The sequence below is a fragment of the Malaclemys terrapin genome, chromosome 2, assembly GCF_027887155.1.
Source record: "Malaclemys terrapin pileata isolate rMalTer1 chromosome 2, rMalTer1.hap1, whole genome shotgun sequence".
Classification (NCBI taxonomy): domain Eukaryota; kingdom Metazoa; phylum Chordata; order Testudines; family Emydidae; genus Malaclemys; species Malaclemys terrapin.
Genome location: NC_071506.1, coordinates 157,513,321 through 157,530,181, shown reverse-complemented (window position 1 = coordinate 157,530,181; position 16,861 = coordinate 157,513,321). Strand labels below are relative to the sequence as shown.

General features: G+C 39.0%; 1 protein-coding gene across 3 annotated transcripts in view; it reads right to left on the bottom strand.

Moving 5' to 3' along the window:
- Nucleotides 1-16,861, bottom strand: part of CTNND2 (catenin delta 2) — a 1,183,216-nt gene that overhangs the window by 13,778 nt on the left and 1,152,577 nt on the right. For all 3 annotated transcript variants that reach the window (XM_054019141.1, XM_054019142.1, XM_054019143.1), the window contains 2 exons: nt 10,105-10,231; nt 3,485-3,616 (listed from right to left, as the gene is read on the bottom strand). In XM_054019141.1, the coding sequence (XP_053875116.1) occupies nt 3,485-3,616; nt 10,105-10,231 (259 nt within the window). The remainder of the gene's footprint in view (nt 1-3,484; nt 3,617-10,104; nt 10,232-16,861) is intronic.

Here is a 16,861-nt window from a genome sequence, read left to right as displayed (position 1 = left end):
TCAGTAGCCTTCTGTGAAGAACACACTGATAACCTTAAGACCAGCTTTGAAAAGGATATAGCTAGATATTTATGTGACAAAGATATCACTGACCTAAGTCTTCCCATATATCTTAGTTCACTTACTTGATTCATGGTTTAAGATTTACATTCAAGTTTCATGTTCCAAAAACTGCTGACTCTGGACACATTTATAATACTTTGAAACAAGAAGTCACTAGCCCAATGCCCTCGTAAGTGTAGTCTGATAGTCAGCAAGAAAGGGAAGGATAAATCAGTTATAGCCAGTCATCTGCCCCTTGTACTGTATGTTCTGCATCTTTCGTTATATTCAGCAGAGCTCCTCTTCTAAAATATAGTTCAGAGCAGTAAAGTTAAAACATTTGTATGTTATACAAATACCAGCCAGTGTGGGGGTCTCCTGCTTTCTTATCACTCCCAGCTTCCTGCATGATGGAGGATGTGACACTGGCATACGGGATGACCCCTTTGTATGATGGTTTCTTTAAGAAAAGCAGGCAGTAAAAGTTCCTTTGGCAATGGTGGAGAAAAATATTTCAGATGCACTCCCTCCTGTTTGTGTTCAGAATGCATTTTCAGGGCAACTGGAATGTGTGTAGGCTATTAGATGAGTAAGCCTGAACACTGACATTGAAGGGAAATGGACATTCTTTAAAGTAAACCTGGAAAATGTTGATCCAGAAGATGCTTCTGCTCTGGAGTAGTTGATATAGGACACAGATGATGATGCTTAATGTCAGTTCAACAGGAGAAGCCACAAAGTAAAAGAAACATGATCTTCAGAGCACAAATCCCATGAAAGCATATTAAAACTTTGTTTTCCCTGATTGGGAGGGGAATGGCTGAGAGTCAAGCTACGGCATTTATTTATGGTAGTCACACATTTTTAGAGAACATAATAGGTTTGTTTCCTTTTTAATTTGTTTCTTATTATTTTTACAGTTCTCAAAAATAGGCTAGTTGTGTGATGACCTGTAAATGTAGCAAGGTGTTATAAAAGCAGAGAGAGCAAAGGAGAATGATCATACTGTTCCTGCTTTTCTCTTAGTCATCCTCAGGAAATCAATGGTATTTCAGAGCTGCTTAATTCATTAATAAGGAACTTAACACTTTTTACTCAATTGTTTATTTCATAGCTTTTCACTCTTTTCTGCAGGCTTCACAGAGTTCCCCACATATTCCCTTGGTGACAGGAGGCCAACATTACTATTAAAAAATACCTATCAGGTAGCAACCAACAGTTCACAGGACATTGTCTGGGACTGTAACCTGGGAATGGCTTTGTAAAACCTGGGACAGTTGTGGATAAATGGGCATATGGATATATTGGTAGATATGCATGCTACATAAGTCAGTGGGAGAATTGCCTACATATCTTGCTCTGAGCATTTTTCATTGCACCACAGAATAAGAGGAAATCTATGCATCACAACTCCAACTTGGCAAAATATTTTTCTAAACCTCACATGCTCCTTTACAACCCATCCATGTACTGAGTACAGTTCAGTGATGGATATGCAAAGTATATGCTGCAGGCAGTGAGGGAATCTTTACCTCTTGTTAGAGGATGTAAACCCAGGCAAACAGGAGAACAGCCCAGTACAACAAAATATCTCACAACAAAAAACATAGATTGATTTTATATTATTTTTATTGAAATATTCTTATCCAGTTCGCCTGGTTTCCTTTACATGTTTGTTGTCGTTTCTTGTTTCTCTATCACAAATGACAAATACTTTGTAAAGATGATCTGTACATTTGTTACAATCAACAGTCAACATATACTAGTAGAATTATTCACTTCATTTCGTTATTTATAGGCTTTGCCTTCCTCAACTGGCTCTTCATTTGATGTCAGACCAACTGTACAGGGTTGAGATTTGGCAACCTGAAAGAGAGAATGTGATTCATGAACTCCTGTTTCAAATACATAATGCATGTACAGTACTGGGAACTACAGTAGATCTTTTTAATTTGACGTTGTTACTCATCTCTCACAAAGAGCCAAGTAGCTGGATAGTAGAATGGGTAGCTTGACGTTTGATGCAAACACTTTATTACAAAGAACGCAATGAAAATGCAGTTACAATGGATGAGGGAGAAATGGGGACTTAGGCACAACAGGGAGTGGAACTCAAAATGGAACAAAGGGGTTGGGGAAGTGCCAACCACCATTCCTTAAAAAAACAGCAAACAAGGGGGAATGAGTGAAGTAAAGAAAAAAAAAAAAGAGAGGCCAGAGATACGCAGTAAAGAGAAAAAAGAGAGAAGGGTGGGGGAGATGAATTGGAAGAGAAATGAACAAGGATTTTAAAAAGAGGCAGGGAGAAACAAGGTGAAAGATGTGTCATTAACTGCCAGAAAATGCCCTCCCCTATGATCATTCTTACTTAATGTGCTTGCCTGACCTTTCAGATACTTTTAGAAGGAAATCGTATCCTTTGTCCTTCCCTACTGCCAAACTGGATTCTGACAAGTCTTCTTCATGGATGTATCCAAGGTCCTGACAAAGTGTAACAATAGCTGAACACAGACCTGTCCTCCACAATCATATCAATAATGGCCTTTACAATTACATTGTTTGGGTGACAGGAAAAAGTGAATGGCAGCAACGTCACATCAGGGTAGGGAAGAACAACTCTATTCAGTGTGATTACAAGTCATTCTCAAACATCCCAAATACTGAAAACTAATGTCAAATACAGTACCTTGAATGAACAAATGACTTCCTCTTTGCTGCTTCCTTGTGTAATGGCCAGCTGAATTGTCTCCTAAGGCCAGAGGCAGACGTTAGGACTCCCAGGCTCTCAATGGTGTGCAAAATCTATTTGGCTGTTTTCCCATTTCTTAGATCACTTCTTAGATTTCATGTTAATTCATTTTCTTGCATGTTGCTCCTCCATGTAAACTCAGATGATAATCTGTAGGGTTTTAGTTACCAAGTACTGTACCGCACAGGAAATGCTGTATGAGCAATGTCAGATCTTGAACGCAAACCTCTGGATACCGATTGTAGCATGGGAAGCTTGGTATTGAATCAGCATGCTGATGGTGTCCCAAACAACATTAAGAACCTGGCAGAGGATCCAGTCTTGGAATCCTTCAAGATCTCTACAGATGTAATAATGGTGAGGGAAAATACCTTGGCATTACGGCATCTCTACAGGTCCATGTTGTAGTAGGATTAGATGTTACAAAGTATAGGGCCACTCCTGATTGTTAGTATTTATTACATGTGTTGAGCTACAACCTAGATCAAGAATGTAAACACATCTCTGTATTCACATAAGAGTTTTATAAGGAGTTATACTAATAAGATTCTTTTTACTTTCAATCTTATATCTATGAGGTACTCAAACAACACAGAAGTTGATCTTTTTCACTATTACAGTAAACTCAGCCAAGCCTAGAAAATGTGTCTATCACAATCAATTTATATATGTGATATGTAAACACAATCTCACCTGTCATGGTGTCTTTCCTGGAAGTGTGTTCTCCTTTATTACCATGGTAAGCGGCATTTGTTCCAGTTGATTCATAGTCTGTTTTCCTTTCTTTTAGGCTGATCATTTCACGAGGTGAGGCTGGGGCACTTGCTAGATAGTAAAAACAAATAATTTTTCTCCCTTCACACCACTGCAAGCATATCTGGGGTAAACAATTTCATAATATTTACATTTGTTAATATATAGGAATTAAACTGTGTAAAGTGCGTAGACAGAACTGGATTTGGAAAGGGGTTAGAGGTGCTGCTATTTCAAATATATGACAAATGTATTAATGGCAGTTGTTAAAAACTGCATTTCTGTCTGAGCATTTTGTTCCTTCTCCATTTATGTGCAACAACTAAGATGATCACAATGGAATGACATAAGCAGCAATTTTATTTTTCTTCATCCTTTCCATTTCTTTAATTTGTACATTTGACAACCATTTTGCATAATCAGGTTCACTTCCCAAGGTATCATCAGTTTCTCCTTTGTTGAAAACACTTTTAGAATGATTAACAGGGAGCAGAAAAACCCTTATAAGTTATTCTTTGTTTTATTACTTGAAAATAAACAGGAACCATGCAACGACTATGAGAAAAAAAGGCATTAGTATGGAAAATGTAACTTTAACTAAAAAAACAAGATATATACAAATGTTTGGGTAAATGCTCAATCCTTAAAGTAACTCCAATAATTCTGACTCTAGAATTATGGGTATGATTATCCGTATAGATAGCAATGACCATTAAAAAGTCAGCATCTACCAAAAATACCAAATAATCATAATAATTAATTCCTATTCCAGGTGATGGAAAAACAATGGGATTTCATATAGCAATTCTTTTTAATGGTGACCTCTCTGTCTTTCTGACCATACTGGAGGAACATCATTTAGTTAACTAAAGTAACTAGCAAATGTTGAGGGTGGGCACTGTATTTAACTGCATTCCTGGCTGCACATATCATTGTAGTATTTAGATGACAAATATGTTAGTAAAGGTTTACAATAAAGTGTTCATAAAATAGAGATATGTTGGATATTAGGGCAACAATTAGGACTTATTAACGTATTTCTTAAACTTTTATTTTCCCCAAACTAGTTTAAGAATAGAGGGGTTTTTTCTTCCATTGAGACCCCTATTACCAGTTGTGGGGTCTTGCTCCCAAAGATAAGAAAAGTTTGATTAAATATTTCTGGGGGATAATGTATTTTCTCAGCCTTTGACAAAAGTTAACCCTATAACAAATGAACACCTCGACACAGTCCCCTAAGGTATTCTGGATGTTGCAGGGCTCTGCAATTCCCAGTACTTTATAGATTCCCCAAGACTGTATATCAATCAAAATTTTCTAGCAGGAAGAATATTTTTTTTCCCAATTGTTATTAGGCATTTACATTTCTACATGCAAACAAATACAACCAGTTCTGAGGATTTTTAGTTTCATTTATTCAAAAGCACTAAGAATCTTTAGAGAGGAAGGAACACAAATAAAGAGGGATTCCCGCCCCCCAGAGCAATGATGAGAGGAAGCTTTTCTTTTAATAGCTTGGGTAATGGCAAGTTTGCTCTTTGTTTTAATGACTGTTTAAAAATCAGGCCCTTTTTAGGGAAAAATAAGGTCACATAGTTCTTTCTCTTTCACTCTCTGGCTGGAAATCCAAAAGAATATCCCTTCAGGAAAAATAAAACTGCCCCACATTTGGAAATGGTGTCACAAATGTATTTCATCCTGGGCAGCTCTACTTTTATGTGTGATCAAATCTAACTAGAAATCCAGGGTTTCTTGGCCAGCAAGGGACTTGCAAGGTTAAATCTTTATTAAAAGGATGTCAGCAATATTCTCCCTAGATGCTACCAGCAAGAAAGCTGTTGTATTATCACGGTGGACTTGGTAAGGTCTCTAGTGGTAAATGTGTTTTTGATTGCTGATAAACGTATGGCAAAATGATTGCTACTGCAGTCAACGTTTACTCCAGCTGGGAGTGAATGACCATCAAACACAAGGAGGGCTGTGGGGAGGTGAATAGTGCCCTGCTGTTATACCTGTTAACATGATTTTCCTGAGGCCCTTCTCGCTGCTTCACAATTTTAAATACAGCAAAACCCAAAGGTTGCATTAACCAATTCCCCAAACAGAAAAAAGAAGCCTCTAACTCGAGGTCCTATGCTAACAACTACAGTGCAACTCCTTACCGAATACTTTCTGCATTATGCATGGGAATCTCACTGAATCTTGATTTGGAGACCAGAATTTTGACCCAAACTAGGTAAAGTAAATAAAATAAAATACGTGTGAGGGTCTCCTTGAGAAATTCCAACACCCGTTAAACATCCTGGGTTTTTTTTGTTTTTTTGTGGGGGGGGAGGGGAGATAGGGACAGAATTAAGCTCCTGTTCCAGATTTTAATGAATCAAGGGATTTTATACCTACATATTTCAAATCTGGCAACAATGGTGATGGAGGATCACTGTCCATGTTGATACTGAACTTCCCATTAAGCTCAATGTTACAACAAAGAAACGCCCCATTTTAAAGTCTTCTTATAGTTAAATTTTCAAAAAGCTCAGATCCAATTTAGGCACAAAGAGAAGTGAGGAGACTTTCAAAAGCTCAGCCCCTTGAATGATGAGTTCTTTTGAAAACCGGCCAGAAGTGTCACAAAGGGACACGAACTCTTGAAAATCAAGCCGTTATATGGGTGCCTACATGGGACCCGAGCTCATTTGAAAAAGTGATCCCCAAAGTGCATACTGAACAATTCAATAATTGCCCCGATTTGTTATGTAATTTTGGTCCCCAAATCTAATTTTTTCCCAGGCATACACATATGCAAGTTCCATTGAAATAAATGAAGGTTCTGTATGTGTATATTTAAGGTAGAATGGCTCAGTCATTATCTACTTTAGATTAGTAAACATGGGCAAAACACTGGAGAGAGAGCAAAATGCGAGGATAGTGTTTGAGCAGCACCAATGCCTAATGAATGCGTTCTCTTATAAAAACAATTTTCGCCAAGTGTTGGTATTTATTTTTTCCATTTTGATCTCAATATTGGAGGAGGTACTAGCATTTCTTCTCATGACACAAACTTGAATAGATGGGCAGAAAGGCAAAAGCTTTGGGCCTCACAAAATCAATACACACCAGAGAGAAACCTGGCTTCTGTTTCTCAGCATATGGGATGAGACTTGGAAGTGGTGTATGCCGAGAGTTTAGTTGGAAAGTTTCAAAATAGTGGTGAAAAAAATTAATGGGAAATGTCAATGAAAAACAGATCCTGGCTCCACTGAAGTAAATGACAAAGCTCCCGTTGACTTTAATAGGGCCAGGATTTCATTCCAAGAGTTTATCAGAAAGTATTATAGATTTAGACTGAAAAAAATTGGACCAATTCAAGTACACCACCCCAGCTCTTATCAAAGAAATGAAGTAAAGAAACACTAATGAGAGAGAAAGCATTATATAACACTGGGGTATTGGCTGGCCACTCAATGTTCACTTAGAGACTTCCCAGCACTCTTTAAAAGTTTTCTACTGCTTAGGAAACAAAGTGGATACTTATGGCTGTTAACTTGACAATGCTAAAACAAGAATTAAGATTAAAAGTGAGTTTCAGTTAAGATTTTTATGTAGGGCACAAGTATAACCTTTACATTTGTTGCTTAGTATGTTATTTGAACTCCACTCCTTTAAATATCTGGTTTAATGAAGGCAAAGCACATCAATGAAATTTCCTTTCCTCACATTTAGAAAAGGTGGCTGGTATATTTTCAGTGTGATATTGTAATAGCAACGAATAATAGCACATTCATGTCCTCCTTACCATGACAAAAAGTGGACATTTATAATTATTGTGTCATTTATTTTTGAAACTGTTCTGTTCATTACTTAAATCACAAGGACAGAAATTTGTTCTCTAGTCTCATATCTGTTCTTTTCCTGTGAGGCTGGTATTGTTTTACTAGAGTTTAACCTCTAAAGGATATGTTAATACATAGTAAGGTTTTAGAAAGAACATTGATGTTTGATAATGGTTCAGCTTATTACACAGTATTATTTCTATAGTTTACAAAAAAGATCTGTAAAAACTCATGCACAAATCTTAATCTTTGGTCATTTCCTCCAGCAGTCCTAATTTACACTGTATTTTTCTTTTTAGGATTAAGGTAACAAATTTGCATCGATTCAGAATTTTGATTAAATTTTCTCCCCCGGTTGGGACCCTTGGATTTAAAAACTAATGTTAAGCAGATGGCTGTGCTTATGTATCCATTAAAATTGGGGATTGCTCTTAAAGCGATTGTCCGCTATCTATCTAGCAAGGTTTTAAGACTCTGACATCATCAAAAATTCCCAATCAGAATCAGAATATGGTTTTGGACAACATGTGTCCTCAGCCAGAATCTAACAGGACAACATACAAAACATAGCTCCAAAGGGGTGCTAGGACATCGCTAAGACATCAAAACACTAATGGTCATGTTAAGCATGCTGCTTTTTGTACACAGTCAAATGATAAGACATAACTGTTTGTCCGTTCCCTGCAGGAACTATATCTATTCACCGCTGTGTGAGCAATAGCTCTCCATCAATTATTCAAATCCACAAGTGGACTTCTGCAGAGTTTTTACTGGAAGCATTAATTAAATTGTCTGTTGACGCTGGACTGAGAAACACTATTATGATTTACGGTACTGGGGGGTGGAGGGATGGGGCAGGGTAGAGTCCTATATGTTAGACAAAGTTAGATTCCCTCCTTGAACTGAACAAACAACAGAAAGCAGGAGATACTTGGAGTCAGATGTTCACCGAAAGCTCAGGGCCAGATTTTTCAAGCACTCAGCACTCACAATCAGGGTCAGATTTTCAAAAGGGCACCCATCTAGGTGCCTGTATGAAGAGCAGATTTTTGAAATGGTTTAGTACTCAGCCACGACTATGGGGATACTTGTGGCCAGATTTTCAAAATAGCTCAGCACGTTGCCCTTGTAGATTGAGACTGGACTCCTAGATAGTTAACAAACATAAAAAAACAATCACTTCTGCACTAGGGTGTAAATAGTTTAGCCAGACATATCTTACTGCTGATATCCCGGTAACTCTGTGGAACAACTTGCAGATGAGGAGTGATTAATAAGATTGGGACTGTTCATCTTAGAAAAGAGATGACTAAGGCAGGGACACGATAGAGGCCTATAAAATCATGAATGCTATGGAGAAAATGAATAAGGAAATATAATTTATCCTTTCATATAACACAAGAACCAGGGATCACCCAATGAAATTAATAGGCAGCAGGTTTAAAATAAAGATAGGAAGTACTTCTTCACACCATGCACAATCAACCTGTGGAACTCATTGCCAGGGGATGTTGTGAAGGCCAAAAGTATAACTGAGTTCAGAAAAGAATTAGATAAACTGATGGAGGTTAAGTTTATCAGAGGCTATATGCAACCCCACTCTCTGGGTGTTCCTAAACCTCAGGCTGCCAGAAGCTGGAACTGGACGACAGTCCTACTTGATAAATTGCCCTGTTCTGTTCATTCCCTCTGAAGCATCTGACACCAGTCACTGTCAGAAAAACAGGTTACTGGGCTAGATGGACCATTGTTCTGACCCAGTATGGCCGTTCTTATGTTCTTAATGACAGAGGTTTAACTAGGGTGACCAGACAGCAAGTGTGAAAAACCGGGACAGAGGGTGGGGGGTAATAGGCGCCTATATAAGAAAAAGCCCCAAATATCAGGACTGTCCCTATAAAATCGGGACATCTGGTCACCCTAGGTTTAACAGAGCAAGCAGTCAAATGCAAAGTGAGAGGCTGATAGGATTTTCTTGTGTTTATTTTAAAAGACTTTATTTTTATTGAGGATTACTTTCATTTAAAGTAATGACATATTTTAACTTGGAATAAGTGGAGGAAAAAGAGGCCTGAATTCTACTTGTGAAAACTGAATTGATTCCTGTGTAAGACAGAAATAATTCCACAGTGGATGAAATAGCATTTAATGGCAGTTTATATGTTCATGGCATTGATATTAGATGTAGCATTGCAGTCAATCCTTCTGCCAATACATCCATAACGAGATGCTCAGTTGATGAACACTGGTGTAGATCCATTGACTGGAGTAGAGTTATGATGATTTACACTAGCTGAAATTTCTGTCTAGCAGTATAAAACATACATACCAAATGAATTTGTGGTTTCTATGACTAGTAAAGCAAATTACTTGGAGGCATCTGAGATGGGGAACTTCCCAATGCTAACAGTAGGCCCAATGGCCTGGGACATTTTCACTTTCCCAATCAGATAATATTAACTGGCCAGTGGACAAGGAAGATAGTGAATGGACATTCACAGTAAAAGGTTACCCTGAATAGTCTGTCTGCTTTAAATTTCTTCAAGGCATTCACACAAATAAAAAATATTCCTGTATACAAAGATACACTGATAAGAATGAAAAAATTTCCCACAAGCTCCCATCATGGTTAATAATGCATCTAGATGCCACTGACGGCGCTTAACAATGGAAAGATGACATTACTAGATTACTTCTCTGTTTACTTGAGCCCTGGAAGCATGGTCTTACCTGAGCGATTATTAGGAGACATGCGCACTGGTGAGATGGAGGGCGTGCGTGATGAAGAGTATGGTCTTTGCCGATCCCGCTCTATTGTTGAAGATGAGGCTACAAAGTGATACTGTGACCATCCATCCTGCATGAGGACAACATCAAACATTGGGACAGGTTTCAGTGAAAAAGATGCATATATACAACACTCCATTTAATGTAAATAATATTTCTATTTAATTAGTGTTTTCACTAATTATTATGAATACTCAGTTACAATAATTACGTATTAGCTCACAACGGCTACTCTGTTCTCCAGTGCTAGGCTGATTTACTCTGCCAATTTACAGCATGCCAAGTATGCTCAATGCTATAAAATATAAGATGGTGCTCAGGGTCTGTCCACACAACAGGGTAATGCCCTCTATGGGAGAATGCGGAGGCGTGATTTCTAAAGTGCACTGATGTGTTGCACATTAATTGGTATGTGGAAACCCTGCTGGTGCACTCTAAAAGTTCCCTGACATAATGCTGTTAAATCACACTAGGGAATTATTAGTGTGCACCACTAGGGTCCACGTGGACCAATTAATGCACAACATGTTAGTGGATTTTATAATGCACACCCTCCATAGTGCACATTTCCCCACTGCATAGACAACCCCCAGACACTACAATGTATCCCCCAAAATACCTACAACAGACACAAAGACACAATCCTTTTTAGGACTGTGCAAAATTATGCAGAATTTGAATACAATTTTAGGCATTTTCATTCTGCCCTTTTTCACACCTCTACTTTTCCTGAAATGTCATAAAAATGATAACCCAGCTGTGAAAATATGCAAAATCATGATATTTTGTCTGTTTTTACAGTGTAAACATTTTTTCCTCAAAAACAGTTCTATTACAAAGGAACATTTTAATTTTGCAAGAAAATATTAAATGGCTAGATGAGCATTCAAGCCTTTTGAATTTTGTGTAAATATTTCACACACCCTCTAGTCTAGTTAATACACTGAGACTGTTCAGCTGTTTGTTCATAACTGGGAAACAAGAGTATGTTCTTTACAATGTTTTATTATAATATAATGCCCATTTTCCCAGCCCTGTTTTCTCTAGGGTGCACAGAAAAAGTTGCCCTTTGTATTTGAAATTGAAATGTGTAATGATATGAACATTTCTAAGTTAGCGGCTGTTCAAGTTCATATTACTGAAAATGACTTTATTTGTTCAGGAGTCAAACACTGGAGAGCCTAAAGCTGCTTTATGGTCTAACATAACATAACATAAATACTAAACAGTAACATTTTTTCTTAATTAATTAAACTAGCATGAAAGCATAATGAGAGCTAAAATGGCTATTAGTAGCTCTGATATTGGACTCCACTATATTATTTCAGATGCCACAAAATATTTACTGATGAAATATCTTTATCATCTGTAAATCTTGTGCCAAATCTGTCATGTAAGCTTACCAACTTGGGCACAAAATCTACTTGCCACTCTTAAGATAACACTTTACTTAGTCCTTGAAAAAAATGCTTTCCAGGGACCTGATCCAACTCCCATTGACCTCAAGGTCAATGTCCCTAGTGAGGAAGCAAAAAGAATTTTGCAAGGCTGATATAAGTGTGATTAAAAATATATTTTATAAACATTGTTAAAAACTGGCTCCAATTTCCCTCTTAATTTGGCTATTTTGCTATATGAAAAGTAATTGCCACCACCTGTACTTTCAGAACACTCTGCTGAGGAAAAGTGGTGCTGTTTTCCTTTTTTAAACAGCAAAAGCAAAGAAGATGCTTGCTTATTGGATTTCTATCTATACATAATATTGATAACTTGAAATAGACACACTCAATGTACAATTAAAAGCACTGAATGCACATCTCTTCCCTCTATGTTGTTTGCATAGTGCATTGGTAGGTGGCTGTGTGTCAACTGTGAAATTACAACACACGTTTAAAACGAAAATTAAAAGAGTGAAATTTGGGTCATAGCTTTTGAAGATGGGTCCATTATTTTCATTGGCGTGGCTAGCTATAGAGCATTTGTTCATATAGGAAAGTGATGTTTGTGCCTCTTCACAGGATCTATATGTCCCCAGGCAGTGAAGGGTCACATAGAAAATGTAGGGAGAAAAACAGAGAGCCAATAAAGAATAGTAAGAATTACTAGAAAATGTCAGTTAATCCTTATTACCAATGATAAGAAAGAATTTTCTAAATCCAGTCAATCATCTCCAGCAAGCAGATGACTTAGAAGCATTTATAAATCCATTGTATGCTCACATCTTGAATACTGCATGCAGATGTGGTTGCCCCATCTCAAAATAGATATATTGGAATTAGAAAAGGTTCAGAAAATGGCAACAAAAATGATTAGGGTATGGAATGACTGCCATATGAGGAAAGATTAATAAGACTGCAACTTTTAAGCTTGGAAAAGAGACAACTAAGGGGGGATACGATAGAGGTCTATAAAATCATGACCGGTGTGGAGAAAGTAAATAAGGTAGTGTTATTTACTCCTTCTCATAACACAAGAACTAGGGGTCTACAAATGAAATTAATAGGCAGCAGGTTTAAAATAAACAAAAGGAAGTATTTTTTCACACACTGCACAGTCAACCTGTGGAACTCCTTGCCAGAGGATGTTGTGAAGGCCAAGAATCATAGAATCATAGAAGATTAGGGTTGGAAGAGACCTCAGGAGGTCATCTAGTCCAACCCCCTGCTCAAAGCAGGACCAATTCCCAACTAAATCATCCCAGCCAGGGCTTTGTCAAGCCTGACCTTAAATTCCACCACCTCCCTAGGTAACCCATTCCAGTGCTTCACCACCCTCCTAGTGAAAAAGTTTTTCCTAATATCCACCCTAAACCTCCCCAACTGCAACTTGAGACCATTACTCCTTGTTCTGTCATCAGGTACCACTGAGAACAGTGTAGCTCCATCCTCTTTGGAACCCCCTTTCAGGTAGTTGAAAGCAGCTATCAAATCCCCCCTCATTCTTCCCTTCTGCAGACTAAACAATCCCAGTTCCCTCAGCCTCTCCTCATAAGTCATGTGTTCCAGCCCCCTAATCATTTTTGTTGCCTTCCGCTGGACTCTTTCCAATTTTTCCACATCGTTCCTGTAGTGTGGGGCCCAAAACTGGACACAGTACTCCAGATGAGGCCTCACCAATGTCGAATAGAGGGGAATGATCACTTCCCTTGATCTGCTGGCAATGCCCCTACTTATACAGCCCAAAATGCCGTTAGCCTTCTTGGCAACAAGGACACACTATTGACTCATATCCAGCTTCTCGTCCACTGTAATCCCTAGGTCCTTTTCTGCAGAACTGCTTCCTAGCCATTCGGTCCCTAGTCTGTAACAGTGCATGGGATTCTTCCATCCTAAGTGCAGGACTCTGCACTTGTCCTTGTTGAACCTCATCAGGATTCTTTTGGCCCAATCCTCTAATTTGTCTAGGTCCCTCTGTATCCTATCCCTACCCTCCAGCGTATCTACCACTCCTCCCAGTTTAGTGTCATCTGCAAACTTGCTGAGAGTGCAGTCCACGCCATCCTCCAGATCATTAATGAAGATATTGAACAAAACCGGCCCTAGGACCAACCCCTGGGGCACTCCATTTGAAACCGGCTGCCAACTAGACATGGAGCCATTGATCACTACCCGTTGAGCCCGACGATCTAGCCAGCTTTCTATCCACCTTATAGTCCATTCATCCAGCCCATACTTCTTTAACTTGCTGGCAAGAATACTGTGGGAGACCGTATCAAAAGCTTTGCTAAAGTCAAGCAATAACACATCCACTGCTTTCTCTTCATCCACAGAGTCAGTTATCTCCTCATAGAAGGCCATTAGGTTAGTCAGGCATGACTTGCCCTTGGTGAATCCATGCTGACTGTTCCTGATCACTTTCCTCTCCTCTAAGTGCTTCAGAATTGATTCCTTGAGGACCTGCTCCATGATTTTTCCAGGGACTGAAGTGAGGCTGAATGGCCTGTAGTTCCCCAGATCCTCCTTCTTCCCTTTTTTAAAGATGGGCAGTATATTAGCCTTTTTCCAGTCATCTGGGACCTCCCCCCGATTGCCATGAGTTTTCAAAGATAATGGCCAATGGCTCTGCAATCTCATCCGCCAACTCCTTTAGCACCCTCAGATGCAGCGCATCCGGCCCCATGGACTTGTGCTCGTCCAGTTTTTCTAAATAGTCCCGAACCACTTCTTTCTCCACAGAGGGCTGGTCACCTTCTCACCATACTGTGCTGCCCAGTGCAGCAGTCTGGGAGCTGACCTTGTTCGTGAAGACAGAGGCAAAAAAATCATTGAGTAAGACTATAACAGGGTTAAAAAAAGAATTAGATAAGTTCATGGAGGATAAGTCTATTAATGGCTATTAGCCAGGATGGACAGAAGCTGGGAATGGGCAACGGGATGGATCACTTGATGATTACCTGTTCTGTTCATTCCCTCTGGGGCACTTGGCATTGGCCATTGTTGGAAGACAGGATACTGGGCTAGATGGACCTTTGGTCTGACCAAGTATGGCCATTCTTATGTTCTTGTAAGATGTGCCCTTCAAGCTCTAGAGCCAATGATGATGTTAAAACCCGATACTATTTTCAAGTGTACAACTACTGTTTTTTCTTACTGTTAAACCAAATTGGAAATGATCAGACACTACTTAAAGCACACGGAGACATAAAACAAGAGCTAAGAGTTAAAAATCTTTGAAATGTCATAACGTATAGTTTAATTCCATTTATCTTACCTATTTATCCCCACCCACAGTTCAGGATCTTACACAGTAGTCTCAGAAAACTTTATAAATAAAATTTTACCAGGTACACATCTTAGTTAATATTAACGTACATAATAACTTATCCTCTATGAGAATCACACACTTATTACTGTGAAATCTTTGATCCCAGTGAGGAGCACTGATCCACTCTTCCCTCTTTCTGTTCTCTTGAGTTTAGCAGTTCTCATGGGACTGGCGGCAGGCTTTTCACATTTCTAATTATTTTATTTAAAAGTGACAGATCTGCTAGCCCAAGCGGAGGAGACGTGAGGGCAGAAGTGGGGAGCAGGCCACCCTCTGGGGAGATCTGATGTCAAAGGAGGGAAATGACCATCCAGCACTCTCCACCTGTACAACGAGGTGACATTGATGCTACAGTTGACTTGCAGGTCCCTGGACTGCTGTATGAAGAGCAAAGAGGTGCATCAAAGGGATGAGGCAAGCTTTCAAGATTTTCAGCCCTCCCTACAATTAGAGTGAGCACACAAATTGCGGTGCATACCGCCCTTGTTGGGACCTCCTTATCTCTATCTCTATGAGGAATATGGTGGAAGGATCCTTAACCAAACTATGCAGAGCTTCAAAAAAGTGGGTGCTTCATAAGACAAGTTTTATTAGAAGGGGTGGTTTTTTCCCAGGTTTTACTATGATGGGTGTTTTTTTTAGTTTTTTAAATCCCTGTCCACACTGCACATTGAAAGTGTGCCAAAACCATGCTGGCTACAAGCCTGCTGGAAAATGACTAGTAAGTACAGTTCTAATTCTTGTGGAGACGAACTTTCAAATACCAATAGCAAGAGGGTGTTTTTCTTTTGTTTTTTTTTAGCACAGGGAAATTCTACATGACCATTGCTTTTAACCTCCTCCTTTCTCTCTCACACGCACATTCACACACATAGAGAAGAGCATTATTCTCACTATAAAATAGAGATAATGAATTTTTTAAAAATGAAGGTATTAATTGTTCTTCAAACCCTTTAAAAAATCCATTTAATCCCATTTAGAAATCAATTAACAACACTAGAGGCTTTAGGATCTTAAATGTTCTGTGCCAGCTGAAAATGGCACATTTTGTTTCATGTTCATCCTGTATCATGACATCTCTCTGAAGTATCTACAACTGGGGTTGACGTTGCTCTCAGTTGACCAGGGAAAAATGGCAGCTTTCTGCTTGCCTACTGCATCGCATACCTGAATCCTTCTAGCATTCTACTGGAAAGTGAATGTTACCCCTCCCTCCTGTACAGTACCACAAACTTGCCATAGCAGTGACATCTGGCGCCAGTTGGGTGAAGTTCCTTTGGCACTTCAGAGAACACCAAAAGTTTCTTCAGGCATTACAATGGTTCTCAGCAGTGAAGGGGTTACATCTAGTTGTAGTTGGACTGCCAGTAGATATGAAGCTTGGTTGTACAGGAATTATTCCCCTCATCACCCAAATGTTTTTCTCTCTGCTGAGAGCAGCTCCACCTATAGGTACTTCAGAGAGTAGAATCTGGGACTCAAAGTGCAATTTCAGTTGACAGTGTAACTTTTAGAATCTCCAGGATTGCAAGGCCCCAAATGCTTTAAATTCCTCTTTGATTAATATAAATGTACAAATAGACAGAAGGAAAAAATCTTAGAGCTCTGGGGAGACTGATGTGATTGATAGGGGGAAGACTGGTCTTGGTGCTAATGCAAATAAATGGGAGTCAAGAGATACCATTCTAGGCTCTGCCATGGACTCTGTGCAACCTTGGACAAGTCACTTACCCTCTGTGTGCCTCTCAATTAAAGACACTGGGCTCAATTCTCCTTTCACTTAAACTGGTTTTACACAGTGCAAATCCATTGCTCAATGGAGCGACTGCTGATTTACACTGAGTTAAGTGAGAACAGAATGAGGCACTATAACACCTTCTGTCACACAGGGGGTTGTGAGTCATAATTTATGCATGTTTGTAAAGCACATTAAAAT